The sequence below is a fragment of the Microtus pennsylvanicus genome, chromosome 3, assembly GCF_037038515.1.
Source record: "Microtus pennsylvanicus isolate mMicPen1 chromosome 3, mMicPen1.hap1, whole genome shotgun sequence".
Taxonomy (NCBI): Eukaryota; Metazoa; Chordata; class Mammalia; order Rodentia; family Cricetidae; genus Microtus; species Microtus pennsylvanicus.
In genome coordinates this window covers 122,141,312-122,161,595 of record NC_134581.1, presented here as the reverse complement: position 1 = coordinate 122,161,595, position 20,284 = coordinate 122,141,312, and the positions used below count along the sequence as shown (strand labels likewise).

General features: G+C 43.9%; 1 protein-coding gene across 7 annotated transcripts in view; it reads left to right on the top strand.

The window, feature by feature from the left end:
- The window catches only part of Chd7 (chromodomain helicase DNA binding protein 7), a 179,626-nt gene that overhangs the window by 122,205 nt on the left and 37,137 nt on the right, over window positions 1-20,284 (top strand). For all 7 annotated transcript variants that reach the window (XM_075967014.1, XM_075967015.1, XM_075967013.1 and 4 more), the window contains exons 6-13: window positions 837-902; window positions 6,104-6,159; window positions 13,239-13,353; window positions 16,356-16,439; window positions 17,711-17,848; window positions 17,945-18,066; window positions 18,369-18,612; window positions 19,703-19,879. In XM_075967014.1, the coding sequence (XP_075823129.1) occupies window positions 837-902; window positions 6,104-6,159; window positions 13,239-13,353; window positions 16,356-16,439; window positions 17,711-17,848; window positions 17,945-18,066; window positions 18,369-18,612; window positions 19,703-19,879 (1,002 nt within the window). The remainder of the gene's footprint in view (window positions 1-836; window positions 903-6,103; window positions 6,160-13,238; window positions 13,354-16,355; window positions 16,440-17,710; window positions 17,849-17,944; window positions 18,067-18,368; window positions 18,613-19,702; window positions 19,880-20,284) is intronic.

The following is a 20,284-nucleotide window of genomic DNA, read 5'->3' as shown; positions in this document are numbered from 1 at the left end:
TCCCTGCTCACTCAAATTCGTTTTTATGCAAGGCTATGATATGCAATTTGACACAATTTTGGAGAATTAATGGTCTCTGCCGAGGAAGAATTTCAGCTAGAATCTCGGGCCCTGGATTTACCTCTGGGAGCTCAGTGCTGTAAACGAACTATAATAAACCGCTGAAGCTCACCTCCTGCTGCTCGGCACCGTCAGAACCGCTTTATGAAATTACTGCCTTGGAGTACCCAGCAGGGTACACTTTCTTCTCTGTGCAATGTAAATGATGGATAAAACAGTTTGTACGAAACACGGGAAGAACGTAGAATTGATTATTGTAAAGATTTTATTTATTCATTCCTTTTGCTATTACTGTGCTTTAGTTAACAGACTGGTAGCCAGTTGCAAGGTCTGTTGAATGCAGCTTTGTACTTAGCTGGCAGTTTGTCCTCTGTTAAATTCGTGGACAGTGTTTTACGCCACAGAGAAGGGCTGCCTCCGGGAACAGAGTGATGGGACTGTTTACCCCAGGAGTGTGGATGCAGAATAGTCGCTCTCACCCACTGGTTACTTTTTCTTGGCAGCCAGAGAGAGTGCCCTGTGGCTTGAGGGACCCGTGCGAGTCTCTATAATTAACCACACAATCAGGAAGTTATAAACATAGCTCTTCCTTTCGCCTCTCTGTGCATTTGGGCTTTCTTGTTTTTAGTAAGTTTTCCCCACTCGTGGCTTTGGACCAAGTGATTTAAAGGGTGTGGAGGCCTGGGCGGGGAGAGGGGGAGATTTCCTGCTGGCTTTTGTAGCCCAGGTCAGAGGTTTTCCGTTTGGACTGACTGATGCCGCTGTCTCTCTTGCAGGAATCTGTTGATGCAGAAGGCCCAGTGGTAGAGAAGATCATGAGCTGTCGTTCAGTGAAGAAGCAGGTGAGCACCGTGCAAAGGTGGAAACCCATGGGGTGGGACCTTCCAGGTTGTCTGCTGCCCCTGTAAGGTTCTACCGTGGAGCTGGTTACAGTGGCAGGTGCCAGAGGATCAGGAGTTCAAGGGCAGCCTTTTCTACATGTGACCATTTCTCAGAAAAAGAAAGGCTTGGCGATTACAGTATTGTAAATCGAAACTTCTGGTGATAGCTCAGATCCCATCTGATACACTAGCACCAATACAAGTTGGGGGCTGGGTAATTGACCTGGAATGAAATCAGAACTCCATTAAGCAATGAAATTAAGATGTATTAACCTTTATAACACTATTTGGAGAAGGGGAGAAACACAAATACTCCAAAGAAATGTTTTAAGACTTCCATAATTACAGACTGCCTTTTCCATAAAAAGCACTGGCGAAAAGACCGTGCTCTGGGAGCTCCCTTGGAAACGCCCCTATCTAGGTCTGTTTATTATTGGGGCAAGGATGTTTTACCAGACCTCTGATGACATTTTGCATATCTAACTAATATATTCAAACTCTCTTTATGTCCACTGCAAAGTGGATGCTGGTCAGCAGCTGGTGCCGAGGGAAGTTAGAATGGAGAAGGCCGGTCCTTTTTCTCTAACCAGTGGGACGTCACCCAGTTTGGGAGACACTGAGCTTGTGTCTCTAGAAAGTAGGTACTGTGTATATACGTCAGTCAGTCACGCCAACATAGTTCTCTGCGTTTTTCTCTAAGTTGAACGAAAGTGCACATTTCATTGTTTGATATGTACAACAAATGTGACTTCTTTTAGTAAAGTATATGCAAAGTATAGTTTCCCAGTGGCCAGGAGGTGGAGTGGCAGAACTTTGGGACTTAACATTGATTTTAATAATATCCCAAAGCTTATCAACTATCCGATGGCAGAAATAAAACAAGCCTAGTAGACAGAGCCACCACCAGTAGCAACAGTCCCAGAGCCCATAGGCACTTCCGGAAGTATGTCTGTTACAGTCATTACTGGGGGCTGGAGAGGTAAGCCCGCAGTTAAGCATGCTTCCTGCTCCTCCAGAGGACCCGAGTTCAGTTCCCAGCACCGTTGTTGAGTGCATCACAGTCACGTGTGACTCTAACTCCAGGTGAGATTCAGTGCCCTCTTCCTGCCCCAGGGGGCACCCGTAGCCATGTGTGTAACACCCGATTTGGTGTTACACCCTCGGTACAGTTCGCGCGCCTCTGTACCGAACGCGAGTCGGGCAAGGGCCTGGAGATTGAAAAGAAGACACAGAGAGACCAGGGTCATTCGAAAGGAGATCAGCCGAATGCCCTTTATTCAGGGTTGGGGGAGTCCTTATCTACCTGACTGCAGCACAATGGATCTCCACCCAGGCAGGTGGGAAATTACCATATATCAATGGAATGAATGCCCTGCAGCTAACCACCAGGCGGGGCAGGCATAGCACAGAAACACACAGGAAGCTTAGTAGTTGATCATAAACTGTCCTCATGAATGCGCCACAGGAATAAGGGAGACCAGGGCCCTACACATGTGCACACACATAGACGCGTAAATGAAAATAAATCTTATTTTTTTTCTGAAAAATAAGAGGTTAGCCAGGCGTGGTGGCGCACGCCTTTAATCCCAGCACTCGGGAGGCAGAGGCAGGCGGATCTCTGTGAGGTTGAGGCCAGCCTGGCTACAGAGCGAGTTCCAGGACAGCCAGGGCCACACAGAGAAACCCTGTCACCTGGTGTGTGTGGAGGGAAGAGGCTATTAAAATAGCCATTGTGCCAACAGTGGACTTGTCTGTGCCTCCCACTATAGTTTGCTTTTTTTCTTAGGTGACTCGGGGTGTGTATTTTATCAGTTTATATACCTCATGTTCATATAAAAGCGCTCAGGGAACACAAAGACAAGGTATTTTCAAACTGAGTATGAAAGTAGGCTGAGTAGGAGGCTGTTAGTGAGTTTGGGTTCGCAGCCTTTGCCCTGGTAGATTAAATGATAAAACTAAGCCAGACTTGCCACCTGTTGAAGCAGGCACGAGTACCACTGAACTCCTTTGAAAGGCTGCCGTTTTTCCTGGTGATTCTAGAATTGTTCGTTTGGGGGTTAGAGATCTATGCTAAAATTTAAACAGTTGGCATGCTTCAAAGAGTGGTCTCCGTCAGTGAACAGAGGCGGCTTGTTTGAGTAGACAGCATGTTGTTGGGATGGGGACACTAACTTCTGTTGCATCGCTGGTTCTTCTGCAGGCATGCTCTGCAGGTTTGGAGGTGCAGACCACAGTCAGCTCTGATCTTCATAGCTCTATACCTGGTGTAGGGCATGGCTTTTCTGTTTTGCCTACTTCGGAGCACCTATTTTTTTTCTCTCTGCTCACCTTTACGGACAGGCATCCGTGGGTTAGGAAGAGACAGTACCACCTTCTATGAACTTACCATACATACATACCTGACAGCCTCCATGCAGCTCCAGGGAAGGCATTAGAAGTCACTTCAGATGCGTGTGAGGACGGAGCAGTCACTGCAGTGACTGAGTTAGGACAGGTCCTCGTGTTGTGGGGACCCCCAACCGTAAAATTACTTTCACTGTACTTCATAGCTGGAATTTCGCTGCTTGTGATGAGTTGTAGTGTAAACATCTAACGTGCATTATGTCTGATATGCGGCTGCTGTGAAAGGGTTATCACACACACACACACACACACACACACACACACACACACTCAAAGGGTCGTGACCCACAGGTTGAGAATGACTGATTATTGACTTGGGGAATCTGAGAATGGACAAAACTCCTGGGAGGAGTTCTCAGGAAGACAGGGACTAGCTGAAGTCAGGGACAGGGCAGAGACTGTCTGCAGCTGTTCCTCTGTTGCTGTCTCCTAAGGATCATAAAAACCCATTCAGAGATACTTTAAACTGCTAATGCTCTCGGCATGGGTTACTTTAAGTTATCACTTGTAAAAACACTGGGGGACAATGTTGCGCGTGGAAGCAGAAGGATATTTGAGATTTTTTTCCCCACTGGATTCTAACTGCTTGCTGGTCTGTTTCCTATTACTTTGAATAGTGTAAGGATTGGCTGTGAGAAGAGCACGCTCGCTCCCTCTGTGTGTGTGTCACTGTGCATAGCTGTCTGGTAATTCTGTGGAGACACCCTATGAACGCCTCAGGCCTGCCCTGAGGGTGCTAACATCGTAGGGACTCAGTGGGTTCCAAAGTCAGCCTCCTCCATCCTGCAGCCTCGCAAGGCTGGAGATCCATTATGATGGAGTTCTGTAAGCTCACCGCTCGGTGCGGCATACCCTGTTAAAGGGTGCGGCTGGGCATTTATATATTGTGTTAAACACAGTTAGTATACCCGAGACATGAACCTTGAGGTAAGTTTGAATACATGAATAGATCTTTAGATTACATAGATCTTGACTTTTCCACATTTTGTCACAGCATTTGTGTGTGCCATCCTTCTGCAGAAAATAATTCAAGTCCTTTTGGCTCATAAGGCGAGAGGTAGAGGAACAAATTCTGAATGAACTCTATTCTAGTCCCTAAAATTCTTTTATTTTTTAAACTTACTTACATGGCATGTTTTCTCCATAAGAAGTTACTTTATAATTCCAAGGTGTTTGTCTTAATTTCCCTGAATCAAACCAAATGATAAAAAAAGTAGCTTATAAAATTAAATGCAGTCCCAGCCCGAGGACCTGTCTGAAAGGGGCACAGCATTAGGAAGGCTGAGAGCCACTGCAATGACTGCTCCGTCCTCACACGCATCTGTAGCGACTACTAATGCCTTCTGGGGAGCTGCATGGGGTTGCATAGATGGTGCTGCATCTTGAGGTGTGGACAGTCATTTCTTTTCATTTTGGATGAATAAAAGCTGAATATGTTGATTTAAAAAGCTACTCTGTAGTTTGGATCTTTCATAGGCCCGCTAGGGTAAAATCAGATGTTGATAGGTGTTGACCACACACTAGAATGTTTAGGCTTCTCATTGGTAAGAAGTAGTTTAAAATGTAGGTTTAATTGAAACTGATAAACGTTGTGAAGGAATTCCAGCTAGATGATAGTCTTTAATCGTGGTTAGAGCATTGAAGATGGAGACCAACCCTAGTGCCTTTGTAAGGAATTCTAGCTAGATGATAGTCTTTAATCGTGGTTAGAGCATCGTAGATGGAGACCAGCCCTAGTGTCTTTGTAAGATGCCCGTCATCCTCCACTCCTGCTCTTCTGTTTTATCCCACGTTTCTTCTCATCTTCATTTTCTTCACCAGTCCACGAGGCCACACGGCACCCGTGTGTGGGCCTGCAGGCAGGCAGGCCGGCTTGGGGGCTCCTGCAGCAGCGTAGAAGAACTTGCTGAAACATAGATAAAAACATTTATGGCTTACATTTCTGCTTTCTCTGTGCACACACTTGTAAGAAAGTGACATATTCTGAATTGTGTAGCAGTCTAAACCTAAAAGCATGGAGGGAAAGAGAGAGATGTCTAAGTCATAACGTTGACATTGTCTGGTATACCCCCTGGAGGCGTCTGCCCACTGAAACTCTTGACTTGGAGGACATGCATCACAGTTGTAACCCACCTCAATGGGACTGGAAGTGTTAATTTTATTTGGCTGCTGTGTGCGTGAGACATCTTGTCTGAGAGATTTTAATTGTTCCATGGAGTACAACTCAAACCATGAACAGTGATGCACTGGATTACACCGTAAGAACAAGGTTTACTTTTATATGGTTTCTTGTTTAGAGTTATTAACTATATGGAGAAATAAATGTCTTTTAAATATTTTAAAACATTACAAAACCCACAATGTAAAGTTGCCATGAGGCAGCCAAAAATAATACATATGGCATTCAGGAGAGCAGTTGCTAATTGGCTGCTGCCTGAGAAAATGGTACACTTGGCGTCTACTTAACACTGTGGGTTTGGCAGGCGGCCAGGTTTGGGGTCAGGTTGCTGTGAATGAAGCTGCATGTGGTTAGGGAGGAGTTAAAATGATTCATGCCGTAGAATCACAGGCACGTCGAGTGGAGCAGCGTGCATGTGCCTGAGTACGTCAGTCTCCTAGCGGCCAAGGCTCCCCATGTGCCCATCTCTCCAGGAAGGCCTTCTCAGGCATCGTGTCCCCGTGTGGGGGCATGTGTCGCTGCCTTTGAAACACTCCAGTATACAGTTTTAAGTGTGTACCTCAATTTTCTCTTGTTGCAGAAAGAATCTGGCGAGGAGGTGGAAGTTGAAGAGTTTTACGTAAAGTACAAAAACTTGTAAGTAAATCGTGGCTTCTTTGCAGCGGGGAGGGGTTCTGCTTAGACTACAGAGCTTCCTAAGAATCATGAGCATGGGACCGTCGACAAGGTTTCTGTGGCGCCCCTGAAGGCTGTTTCCTGCTAACTGTGTTGTTTTGGGTGGCTTCGTAGATGTTTCTCTGGAAAACATTTACCGTGTAAAGGTTGATGAACTTCCGTATACAATCAAGAAGCTCTTTGTAGATAGAAACACCTGACGTGATACTAGACGAGAATTCTATAGTCCCTCAGAGACCCACAGACCCACAGGGTACCACTCGGGCTTTAGTGCACCGAGCCATGGCTTCATGAGGGTTAGTTGCCATATTTGTTTAGTGGGCTTAATTTTTTTTTCTTATCTGAATGGAAAAACACAGCCGCCCTGACCATGCTGTGGTATCTGTGTGCTCACGGTGGCCAGCCAGCATGCTTTCTGTCATCTGAGCCCCTTCTACCCAGACAAGCAGCTGAGGACAGAGATTCTCATTGGTCACTTTGAGGTCATGTGTACTCTTTGCTTTGTCCTAATGAAGACAGACCCGGAAGCCTATGGGAATCCATCCTGGGTTTTTAAAGAGGGGATTGGGTACCATGTTTTCCACCTTTTGTCCCTTGTTGGCTGGCATTGTGTAAAACGCAAGGTCACTCTTCTGAAAAGGCTGTAAGCAAAATGTTTTCTTAAGTAATAAGATGGAGGTGTCTCTCAGTTTTATCATGGGAACCAGAGAAATGAAGTTTGGCAGTACAAAATGTTCAGTAAATGTTAGCTGTTGTCATCGTGTGTCCTCACGGTGAGTCCCCATAGGCTCAGACTGCTCACCTGACGTGGTTTCCTGCGGGGTAATCCTTAAGGCAAGAACAATAGGCGAAGGGGAGGTAACCTAAATAAACTGGAGGGGGAATTCCCTTGGATGTACCAAACAGAGGGCAGAGGTTGATTGACTTGTAATTGCACCATCAGACAGGCATCAGAGACAGAGTGGCAATGGGACCCAAGTGTCGCCATCCACTCCCCTGTGGGAAGAGAAGAGCACAGGCTCTGTACCAGGTGCTGCTGCCAAGAGGGAAGAGAACTTTCAGACACTTACCACAGCATGAGGAGTCCTGAGAGCTAGTTTTCTGTGAGATGCTTTGGAGACGTCAGGGAAGTTAAACTTCCTATAGACGTTTTTCTTAGTTCGTTTTAATGCAAACTCAGATTCATAGAAAAATTGTAGAAGCAGTAGGAAGCATTTTTTCTTTTGTGACAACTGTACATCTGAAATACTTTGAGTTTGTTAAATATGGTGTTGCTTGTGGCTGGAGAGATGGCTCAGTGCTTAAAAGCATTGCCTGCTCTTCCAAAGGTCCTGAGTTCAATTCCCAGCAACCACATGGTGGCTCACAACCATCTGTAATGAGGTCTGGTGCACTCTTCTGACTAGCTGTATACATAATAAATAAATAAATAAAAATATGGTGTTGCTTGCTAAGTCAACCCATGGTTCCTTCCAGGTGGGGTGTTTGAGTTTTTAACTTAAGGACGGCCTTTCTCCTCTGCCCTGGCTAATGTACAGCCATGCGAACCTGCGGGCTCATTCGGAGAGATTCGAGTTCTTCGCCCAAGTAGTAGTGTTTATTTTGCTCTCATCACCCCAGATGGAGCTAGTGCAAGTCCCTTCCAGTTGGCTCCTCTTTCCCCTTCCCTGTCTCTGAGCACTGACGGCAGAGCGTGTTCCCGGGTCATCCTGTCTCGGCAAGTAGCAGTTGTGCAATCAGCCTTCTCCTCACAAGTTCTGGGGTTTTCATTGGATGAGAGAGTGTGCAGGAGCCGAACATAGGCTGTGAGCATGCTCACTGCTGCCGGGAAGCCGCTGTCTGGAGACGTTGCTAGGATTGTGGACACACCTCAAACGCATACATGCACATGATCTGCAGGCACATGTACCTGTTTATCATACCTCAAACGCATACATGCACATGATCTGCAGGCACATGTACCTGTTTATCAGACCTATGTATTTGCCTGTGCCTGTGCATTCACCTGCCTACCTAACAACCAAACAGTTCCTTCGGTTGACAGTTCCAGCACCGGCCCTCGTGCCACGGAGTAGCCTCTGCCCTTTCTCCTTTCTGTGTTAGCAACCCCCCTCTTCACCCCTAAAATCTTGGATCTTACTGTCTGTCTTTACCTTTTTTTTTTTTGCCAGCCTTAAAATATACAGGAAATGAATTAAGGATGACTGGCTGAGAATTGTGTGAGTCAGAAGCCTCTTTGTTTCTTTGTTTGCATGTTTTGTACTTAGTTGGATAGAGTAGAGGTTAAATACTTTACTCAGAATTTCCTTACGTTCCTAGGTCCCCATCATTGCATTCTTTACTTCATAGACCATGGATTTACCAGTTTCAGGTTGTGCCTTAGCTTCCTGTGCTTATTAATTACAGTATAAATTTTAAAGCTTGGGGCTGGTGAGATGGCTCAGGACTCATGGACAGACCTGACAACTTGAGTTCGAGCCTCAGATCTCACAAGGTTGACAAGGAAAAATCAAACCAGACAGTCTTCTCTGACTTCCATGTGTGTACCACCTGACTCTTTCCCCAATGAATGTAAAAGTTTCATAGCTAGACGTATCTGTCTTATATTGGATCTGGCTTCAAGTCTTACTAGAAAGTCCTTCCGTCCTGTGTGCACGTAGAATTAGCCCACACCTTCTTTTGCTGCGCTCATGCCTTTTCTCCTCAAAGGTATGATGTGTCGTGTGGATGTCATAGCATGTCCTTAGTCAGACTTAGAAGGTCAATGCCAGCCAATTGGTATGATGCTTTGGAAGGAATCAGAAGGCCGGGTCGAGATGGGCTGTCTAGGGCTGCTGCTGCTGTAGCATGGCTTGTGAGTAGACGTTCACTCTAAAGACTCACGAGGATTGTGTACTAAATGCTTATCCAGGACTGTGGTTGTTGACAGCAGTGTTACTACTGTATGTAATTGTGTGTGCTGCTGCTGTGTGTGCTGCAGCCGGCAGTGTAGTAAGTTTCCACTGTCACCTGGGTGACTTACGGTCCTGAGTCATTGCAGTGTGGACACCACCAGGCAGTGGGGATTTTCTAGGTCCTTTGCAAAACTATGGGACCACGATCTGCCTTACATGATCTGTCGTTAATCCAAACGTTAGACAGTTCATGAGCTGGATGATTCTAGCTCTGTAGTTAAGTCTGTCTTTTCCATGGTAATTTGAGAGGTAACTATTGTGTGCTAGCATGTTTATTTGTATTTTGTGTCTATCTATACTCTCTTCTGTTTTCTCTGCTGTATGTGTGTACGTGTGTTTGCATGTGAGCACATGTATGTGTATGTAGGTAAGCACATGTACGTGTCTACTATACATAGGTGGGGGAGTCTTCTTCAATCTCGGCTTACCATGTTCACTGAGTCAGGGTCTCAGCTGAACCCAGAACTCACCCATAAGCTTTTCTGGTTACTCGTATCAGACAAGGCTTTACTTCTTGAGCTCTGAAATTATAAGCAGCCCCAATTCCCACCTGGCGTTTATGTGGTTTTTATGAGTCCAGACTTCTAAGACTTAATGTCTTAGTTAAGGTTTCTCTCGCTGTGATAAAAACATGAGGGACATCAGCACAGAAACTCAAATCGAGCAGGGAGCGCAACAGAAGCCACAGAGGGGATATTTAACGGCTTGCTCCTCATGGTTTTCTCAGCCTGCTTTTATACCATCGGGAACCCCCAACCTGCAGTAGGCTGGGCCCTGCCACATCAGTCACTGATGAAAAGAATCACTACAGTCTTGCTAACAGGCAGGCTGATGGAGGCCTTTTCTCAAATGAGGTTCTTCTTCCCAGATAACTTGTGTGAAGTTGACAAACAGCAACAACAAAACAGTAACAATAAAAAACCCCGACCCCACACAATAGACCCCCTTCTTAACTTGATAGACAAACACATCTTTAATTAAATTATAACCTTTTCCTTCTTGTTCATCTCTGAGATCGCATATTAACGTTGATATTACAATATATAAATTTGTGATGTGGGCTGTTGACTTTGCACAGTATAGAAGCCCCAGAGTCCTTTCAGTCGAATCAGTGTAATGTTTGGGTCCCTTAGGACACATTTGTATATTTTGTGTTAATTTACTGCCAAACCCTTTGTCTTTGTTGCTGTTATGGAAGAAGTTTTCTGGAATCATAATGCTTCCTCATTGGCTGTTTTTGTGAATGACGTCTGCTTATTAACTTCCACGTGCAAATTTTGTTTTCTTCTGCGTTATTGATTTGCTTTATTCTTTGAAGTAGTTTTCTAACTGATTCATTAGAGGGTTGCTGTGTGTGTGTGTGTGTGTGCGCGCGCGCACGCGCGCACACACACACACACGCTTGTGCATAATCACATAGTCTGCAAATAGAGATAGCTTATTTAATGGCATTGGCGTGTACTTCTGATAGATACACTATTGCATAATCGTGGCTATCCTTGCCTTCCTTGTTCCTGATCTTTTTGGAAAAGTCTTTGTTACTTCTCGTCTGATAAGACCTGATTTTATGATTAAAGCCTACATATTTACTTACGTTAATGAACTACCAATCAATTCCTAGTTTCCTGGATTTTAAGACAGCCAGTTTAAGTGTTGAATTCGCGATGTTCGGCACCAGTTGGGATAGTTGTGTGACTTTTTTTTCTTATGTGTATATTAATATTGTTTATTTAAAAATACATTTTCTAACACTAAACAAACCTTATATTACTGGAAGAAATCTTACTTCTTGTTTTTTCTTCCTCTTTTCCCCACCTGGGGTGTGGGGAACTGTCATTTTTGTTTATCAGTCTGTCTGGTGACAGCTTTCAGGAAGGAGTTAGTTCTTTCCTTCCACCCTATGGGTTCCAAGGATTGAACTCAGGTCATCAGATTTGGTGGCAAGAGTCTCTTGATGGCTGAGCCCTCTCTTTGGCTCATCTGCTTGCTGTTTTCTTAAAGTAGCATGGGAATGTTTGCTAGTGTTTTCCCCAGAACCCTCCACTAACACATAGAAATAGAGATATTGATTTTCCCTTTGTACCATCTTTGTCAACGTTAGCTATAAATATTATTTAACTCATTTTGTAAAGAAAGATTATGTCTTGAAATGATTTTTTTCAATGTCCATAAGCCATGTTCTTGCAAGCCTTCTTTCAGATTATTTATTAGTCTTCATGCAGTTGACTCCATGAACATTGTCTCGTGTTTTCCGTGCTAACGTCTGTCAGAAAGCATTCTGCGTGGTTGCCTTGATTCACTAAGAGACAGTAGCCAGCCTTTGACTCTGTTTCTTTTCTTCTTTTCCTGATTAGTCCTCCATAGTGGGTTTTCAGTGTCAAGGTTTAGAAGGTGGAGTCCCTGACTGAGAATTTCAGATCGCAGGTGGCAGCGCAGGGCCAGATCCACCTGTCCGAGTGCTTGTGTCCAGCTTGGGGCCGACCTGGTGGTTCCATACATGTTTGTTCCTTTCTCAAGGCAAGAATTGTAACCACCGTGTGTCTTTTTCTGTCAGTTAGCTAGAAGACAGTAGGCTGTTTGCTGGTTTTTTGATTACAGTTGTTTTGCTTAGTATTTGCTAGAAAATTGCACAAGTTGAAAGCATAAAACACAGTATTTGTTGGTTTACTACTCATGGTAATTATTAACATTTTGATGTTTGCACAGTTGGTCTATTTTCTCTTTCTGTGTGTGTGTGTGTGTGTGTGTGTGTGTGTGTGTGTGTGTTTGTGTATATGTGAGTATGAGTATGGGCCTTAGATGAATTTGCATCTATGTAAGACACTTCTGTTTAAACTATTTTCCTCTTTCACCCAACTTTAGTATTTAATCTGAAAAGACATGTTAGGACATAATATCAATATAAAATATTTTGAAGATTCTGCAATTGCCTTTTCATTTCTGTGTAGCAAGCAGTATCTGGATGCTAGAAGAGTTGCAGATCCAAGTGTCTTCCCCTCTTCCTCCCTTAATGATTCTGGGGATGGACCCCAGGGTCTTGCACATGCTTGGGGCATGGCTACATCCCTGGCCCTTAGTTTTTTAAAGACAGGGTTTCACTAAGTCCCTCCGCTGCCCTTGAACATGCTCTCCTCTCCCCTCTGCCTCCCAGGGGCCATGGATTTTAGGCATGGGCCTCCATGCTTAGCACCAGCTTTTTAATGTCATAGATGGGAAGAAAAACAAGATGATAGGAACTGTTAGGGACACTGATAGGAAGGTACAAAATGATATGAAAATATCAAATAAAACAGTGTATCGATTGTCCTTTGATTCTATGGAAGGAGAGGGAGTGTCTAGAATATGTTCAGGTTAAGAAAAGACAGAGCTGTGCTCATGCAAGAGAGTCTGGAAAATGGGCGCTGACTGGTAAGAGGTAGCCATTCGCCGGTGAGTGTGTTTGAATGAAAAATCAGTCCTGAGGGGCATGGTTTTGAGCTTCTAGAAGAACACACACTAGTAACACAGGGATGAGGAGGAGCTCTATCTGTCAGAGGGGCACGAGCCCGAGCCAAGCTGCACTCTGGCTCCTGACAGCCAATCATCAGGGCCTGTGTTTAGGCCTTGGGTGAACGAGGGACATACTGGTCCCCTTATTTATCCCCAAAGCAACTGAGGCTTTAAATTTGAGTTCTTCTGACTTGATAAGAACCTTTGATTTCTCAAAGATAAAAGACTCAAAACATTTTGTAATTAAGGCCACCGAGTAGTGCTAATTATTTGATACTGGTATATAATCTGTTAACTTAGGGCATCACCTTGCTCTCAGGTTCTTTTCTGTTTGTTTGTTTTATTGATTGACTTTAATTAAAAAAATTTATAAGTAGTGGGTAAAGCACAAGGTTTGACAGATAGAAGCTTTTAAGTACAATTGCATTGTCAATTTTCTCTTGTTTTCCAACATTGGTGGCTATATAGAATGTTGCTTGGTGCTATCAGTAATAATTAATTAAGTGGGGGTTTTGTGAACGATCTTTTTTGATGATTTTTAAAAAAATAAGACAAATGCACTGCTTATGTTTCAAGGATGCTGTTTGATTCTTTCAGCTCTTATCTTCATTGTCAGTGGGCATCTGTGGAAGATCTGGAGAAAGATAAGAGAATTCAGCAAAAGATAAAACGATTTAAGTCAAAACAGGGCCAGAACAAATTCCTTTCAGAGGTATGAACGACCTGATCAATCTTTGAAATGTTTTCTTTATTAAAATACTCGAAAGTTTGAATGTTCGGTCAGTAAGCTATAAAGACTGGCGTTCCTCATTTGGTGCTGTTACCTGCGTATTGGTAACTGGTATTGCTAAAATTTGTAAACAGGAAATTTCTCATTCTTCCCGTTGGCTTCATCTAGAAAATTCTGGTTCTCAGGAGATGTGGGAATAGCAGTGATGGTGTGGTTAATACTGTACTGTGAGCACAAGCTGGGAAGTGAACAAAGTGAGCAGGCAGCAGCCTGCCGAGAGTAGGTCAGAACTTAGTAGGTCTGGAGGGTGTCCGGGGAAGTGTGGCAGATGGCTGCTGTTGAAGCCTGCGCCTCTCGCAGAGGGCACTGAGCAGATGCTGTGTGCCGTTGCATGGAGGGGAGGCAGTGTCTCCTACCCTGGCTCTCAGTTACAAATAGACAGAGATCGCTGATCTGCACGAGGAGAGGACCGGCTCCTGTCACAGTCAGTGAGGTTTTAAAGGATGGAGCATCCTGGACTCGAAACCACTAAGTTTCCTTCACTTATAAGACAAGAAGATTTGGAAAAACAACAACTCTCTAACTTTGAAAACGATGACTTGATTCCTTAACTGCTCTCCTGAAAGAGTAAACCAGGGCCAGGCGTGTAGTAGTAGAACACTTGCTTGCCTGTGTGAGACTCTGGGTTCAATTCTCCCCCGCCCCCCGCACTGACAGGGGCCAAAAGCAAAATGTAAATCACTAAGACTTAACTGGCTATAAACTGCTAAGAACATGAAGATTGTAAAATGCTGGCTGCTGGACAGCTGCCTTCATGTTTACTCCTTTGTGGGGATGAGGGAGGTCAGAAAGAAGAGCCCTAGTATTGGGATGCCAGGATCCTCACAGGAGCCCCAGGGACTGAGTACGCTTTCCTGGAACCTGTCTCCAGGACACCTGCAGGCAGGCAGGGAGTCTGAGGTGCCTTGCTCTGTCCTCTGGCCTCACCCTCCTGCTCTGCTGCCTCAGTAGCAACGAGTGCTCAACACCGAGAGGCTCGGGTACTGGGTGTAACTCTGTTCTCTCCCCTTGGAGATTATTAGGACGGTTCTTTCTTTGAAAGAGTGGTCTGTCAAACAGAGTTGTGGGTTTCTATTTCTTGTGTCCTTTTTAATGAAAGCAAAGTTAAAATTTCCAGGCGCTGGGTGAGCAGCATCCCTAGAGAGGAGGGACCATATGTCCTGTTGATCTTATCTGAGGCTCCATAGGAGGGCAAAGGGGAAGACACAGTGGGATCTCTTTCCCATCCTTAAGTCATGGTCTGTTTTATTATTCATTTGGATTCTGGTTCCTGTAGTTATACACCCTTCAGGGAATTGTGCCTGGCCCTAATGTCCACCCCATTTGTCTGAATTTGTCTGTGTAAGTCGCTCACAGCCAGGAACCCAGGATGAGACGCGTTGTCTTCCTGGTGAAATGGCAACTAGAAATTTCAGTTCTATCCTGAATGAGAGTTAGCAGGAAAGGATATGATTCTGTCCATCCTTCATCTACACACACGCAGACCATCAGTGATCACGGCTTCACACAGCCCTCCCTTCTACACACACGCAGACCATCGCTGATCATGGCTTTGCACGTCCCTCAACTCTGTTCCTGTAGGATCTCTGGCTATAGCTGCACTTGCGTTCTATGCTGACACTTGGGTACAATCTATTCAGGCTAGGAAGTCCACCATACACATGATGCCAGACTGCTCCCCCAGCGGGAAGGGATGTAGGGGACTGAAAACTGAGCTTTGGCAGAGCTAAATGCATCCGTGTATTAACCCTTTAGGTGGAGTGGCCACTGTAGTGCACTCTCTCCTCACCGCTCACCTCTGTTAGAAAGCCCACAGCACCAGAAGTATGGTTTTGCCTCTGTGCTATTTGTTACATAATTCATAATCGAAGCACCCAAGTTGGACATTTTAAGTGGGTACAAATAGCCCAGGGTGTGTGTCTTCCTTGAACATAGTATGTGACTGACAACTCACTTTTCAAGGCATTGAGAATAAGACCTAACTGACTCCTAAATTGCCCTTTGCTTGTTAGATTAAAAACTGTTACCAGGCTAATCTGCAGCAACATATAACGATGTGGCTTTTGTTTCTGACTCAGACCAGAAATTTAACAGGTGTGGGCTTCTTTAAAGTGTGACATGGCCTGTAACTTCGTGGGAGCCACCGGCTCTTCTTTCGTATGACTGAACTCTACTGTACTATACTATACTATACCATACCATACCATACCATACCATACCATACCATACCATACTCTTTTATTCTTTCTGAGCAAGCCGTGTTACTTTGCTTTTGTAAATATTGTTAGAATATCAGTTAAGTATTTCTACTTAGGCTTCATTTCTTTGAATTCGTTCACCCAAACACTCAGTGTTCAGTACAAATAAATCCCTGGAATGTTTAAGATCAGTCGGAAGACTGTTATTTTAAGGGAAGGCCTGCTCTCGGCTGCAGAGGTTTCCGGATGAGAAACCTGCGGGTTTCAGGTTCATAGCCCATGCGCATCCCTCCCGTACATGGCGGCTCACAGCGTCAGAAGAAGCAGGGCTTCTGAGATGCACGCCCACGTCCTGTGTGTGGCTCTGATTCTTGGCTGTAGACTGTACTTTCAAGAATGCTAAATGTATTGCACGCCATAAGCCTTTTGGATTGCTCATTAGTGAATTGTAATTTCACACTTCATTTGAAATATTCTTAAACATTCCCTCATAGTAAAGGGTTTCGCACAGTAATTAAAATACCCAGCTCACAAAGTCTGAGAAGTTTGATTTCCTCACGGGGAGTGATTTTGTTAAATTGTAGCATTTCAGTTAATATAATAGAGTATGTCAAATACAAAGTTTGTGTTGCTGCGACCCAAAGTATTATTGCCTAGTGAAAAGTGAAATAGTGTTTCTCTGAAAAATGAATGAGCATTTTAACCTCTTTTTTTCCTTTGGAACAGATTGAGGATGATCTTTTCAATCCAGACTATGTGGAAGTTGACCGGATAATGGACTTTGCACGTAGCACAGATGACCGGGGCGAGGTAACACATCCTCTTCGTCACACAGGGTGGTTCAGGTAGCTCACACGTGTTGACAGGAGACACAGAATCAAGGCCTGGGCCTGGTCAGAACATCCCATCCCCACATGCTGGGTCTGTGTTTACCTGATTTGTTGTTAGGTTTGTGACTTAATAGTGCTAAATATTTTGGGTTTAGAATGAAGAATTTCACTCTTAATATTTTCAGTCTGAGTTGTGTTAAAAGTTTCACTATTCTATGCTGATCAATAAAGACCTCAACACATTTTGCATATGTGTATCATGCAACACAATATTTCCTTGTGAAATTGACAGCACACCTGTAACAGAACGGAGTTTAATGGTAGTTGGCATTGGATGTGCTTAGTAAAGCTGATGAACTTCATTTAATGGGGTGTTCTGAGGATAGTGGACCCCAGACCCGGCTCTCTTGTGTTTATAAACCTCTGAGATTGAAGTGAAGATAAGGAAAAGTCTGATAACTGTGTCAGTCAGTCACTGTGTACCTCCCTGCCATGAGTTCAGGTGCTCCTGGCCCCTCCACGGAATGCTCCGTCCTCCAAACTTTGTGTAATGAAACTTGCAGTGTTTCAGAGACCATGATGCCATCTTGGTTTTTACCTTGGTTGCCTTACTGTCCCAGAGCAGATTTGCGTTGTCAGGAAATATTTTTGACATGTCAGTGTACCTTGATCTTCAGCTGAAGATCAGCAGACTGGCGTGTTTCTAAAGGGGACAAAGAATTCCTGCTGGCACAGGTCACCTAAAACATTTTGCCCTTCATTCTTTCAGAACACAAGTTCATTATCTGAATGTAGCTGAATGCAAACAGTCATTTTTCCCCCAAAGGAAAAGGTAGATTTGTCTCATACATTTGTCTGTCTTTCACTCTTCAGGCAACTATTCAATTATATTTAAAAAGGTGCTAAGATGGTTTACTGTGTAAGTTCAAGTATACTTGATGAATGATTGACAGATAAAAATGAGCCTTTGATTTGCCTTATTGCTGTTCATTAGCTACTCCTTGATGTTTTGTTCATAAACCAACGATTCAGATACAAACTTATTTTTTTTTTTTTTGTTAACATCCAGTAACACGGTTTTCAGTGTACACTGGAGACAGCTTTCAGTGGTTATAGTTTTCAGGTGCGGGCAGTTCAGTCTTACTGATGCCTACCAGGGGTTGCACTGATAAACAGGCAGAGCACATGTTTCTCCTTACTCTATGATATTTGGTCAACTGACTTTACCCAATATCTTTGAACCTGTCCCAGCCTGTGACCCACTATCTGGTGAAGTGGTGCTCGCTCCCTTACGAAGACAGCACATGGGAGCTGAGGCAGGACATCGATCAAGCGAAGATCGAAGAGTTCGAGCAGCTCATGTCCAGGGAGCCGGAAACAGAGCGTGTGGTGAGGACCGGCCCATGTTGAAGGGTTCTGTTTGGAAAAAGTGTCTGTGTGCAGTTTTGGAGAAACCACTAATGGGATTTCCTGTCTTTGGAACAGGAGCGACCTCCTGCTGATGACTGGAAGAAGTCGGAGAGTTCCAGGGAGTATAGAAACAATAACAAACTCAGGGAATACCAGTTGGAGGGAGTGAACTGGCTACTTTTCAATTGGTACAACATGTGCGTAAAACACGTTCCTCTTTACTTTTAATAAATGCTGTAGCTCTTATCCCTTGCAGTATTAGAAATATTAATTTTAGCAAACTTTAAGTAATAGTTAATGCTGTAATACATTTTTAAAATCCAACTGTTGGGATGCACTTAATTTATCCACTGACAAAATTAATAGAGAAATTGACAGAGCTATGTAGAAATATTTGTTTCTTAGCGATTCCCTTTGACCTGTATTTTGTTGAACTAAGAAAATAGTTACAGAATAGCTAATACTCACTAAGCTTTTCTGTCTTTTTTCCTTCTTAAAGGCGAAACTGCATTTTAGCAGATGAAATGGGTTTGGGAAAGACTATCCAGTCCATTACATTTCTCTATGAGATATATTTGAAAGGAATCCATGGCCCTTTTTTAGTAATCGCCCCATTGTCCACGATCCCCAACTGGGAAAGGGAATTCCGAACCTGGACGGAGCTAAACGTGGTTGTGTATCATGGGAGCCAAGCTAGTCGTCGGACCATTCAGTTGTATGAAATGTACTTCAAAGATCCCCAGGTAAGACTTGTTGGGGTGTGACCCCTGTGCATGCTGAAGACCCAAATCTCTGGGGCATGGTGATGCCTCGATTTGCTCACTTGAGAGACTTGCTTGAGATTGCTTGTCCATTACACGTTTCTGTCATCTTTCTACATCCGCGAATATTTTTATATTTTATACGTGCTTTTTCTATTTCTAGCGTTTGTCATTCTGATTATTTAGTTAGAAAGAATAACTTTAATATTTGGTGGCCACAAAACTCCATAATATATTAGTTTGCTTATTTTATTTTATATGCCTAAGACAATACCAAACAGAAGATGATAGCAAAATGTGATCAGAGAGAACATTTTGAACTGTGACCAGAAGTAAAAAAATAATTAAGTATTTTAAAAATTCAAGTATATCAAAGACGAAGACTTTAATGCTTTGGCTCACGTGAGAATTGCTTTAATTTTGTCTTGCCGTAGTTACCTGCTTGTAATTGCCTAATACTGGCAATGAAGCATTATGCATGCCATGATAGGGCATGATGCATGCTAGAACATGTGTAAGCTTTAAGCAATAGAGGATGTCCTGTAATTAGAAATAAGGTGGGCCGGCTCTGGTGGCGCAGGCCGGTGAAGGAGTCAGAGGCAGGTGGATCTGGAGTTAGAAATAAGGTGGTTTTTATACACATGCACTCTTTAAATAAAAAAGTGCAGCCTACAGTTAAAGGAGAAAAATATTGAAACCCGTATTTGTCTTTAGATTTAAAAAATTCCAAGGGCCATCTTCTTGGGATTTTTGAATTTTTTAAATTTCAACTGTTCTGGCATTTTACAAGAAATATTGATAAAACAAGTTTAGAAAGAAGCTCGAGAAACTTCTAAACAAATTCAATTTCCCTTGGCACTCAGTTCCCTTGGCCTTACACCCCTTGGGTTCTGTGGGCTGTGACTAGACCGCATGCTCTTAACGGCACTTCATTCCATGTGATTTCTATGGCAAGTTGTAAAATAAGAGGTCTCCAGGGGTTCAGTACGTAGATCTTAGCGGCCTAGTTATCCTCATCGTCCATGTACCAACGTAGTCTCTCCCTTGTGATCATTCTGACTTGTTCCTGTAGGGTCGAGTGATAAAGGGGTCCTATAAGTTTCATGCCATCATCACTACTTTCGAGATGATCCTGACGGACTGTCCTGAGCTGCGCAGTATCCCCTGGCGCTGTGTGGTCATCGACGAAGCCCACAGGCTGAAGAACAGGAACTGCAAGCTGCTGGAAGGACTGAAGATGATGGACTTGGTTAGTGACCATCGATGGCGCGGTCTCTGCACCGTAGCTTGAGTTTTGTGTTGCCTGTGAAGGGTACATGCTGAGCCTGTCGGTTTCCTAAGCTAAGCTACTTAGCTACTAAGCAGCCAAGCTGCTGTCTCCTGCTCCTCCTTACCGCTTTGCTGGTATCACAGCAGAGTAGAGTCATGATATTTTCACCAAGTATCTGCCATGGCATTACCTTCTGAGCCAAACGTTGCCACTGTGACGACTGACAGTCCAGCTGTGTTCCCAAGCATGTGGTTTTGCCCCACTGGGGCCAGTTTTGTATGTACACAGTGAGTTGGTTGGCTGGGCCATCCCTTCAGTTTGTAAATTGCTGAAAGGCTTGAGATATTGAAGATCTTACATTGATTCTGAGTTTTTTTTTTTAAC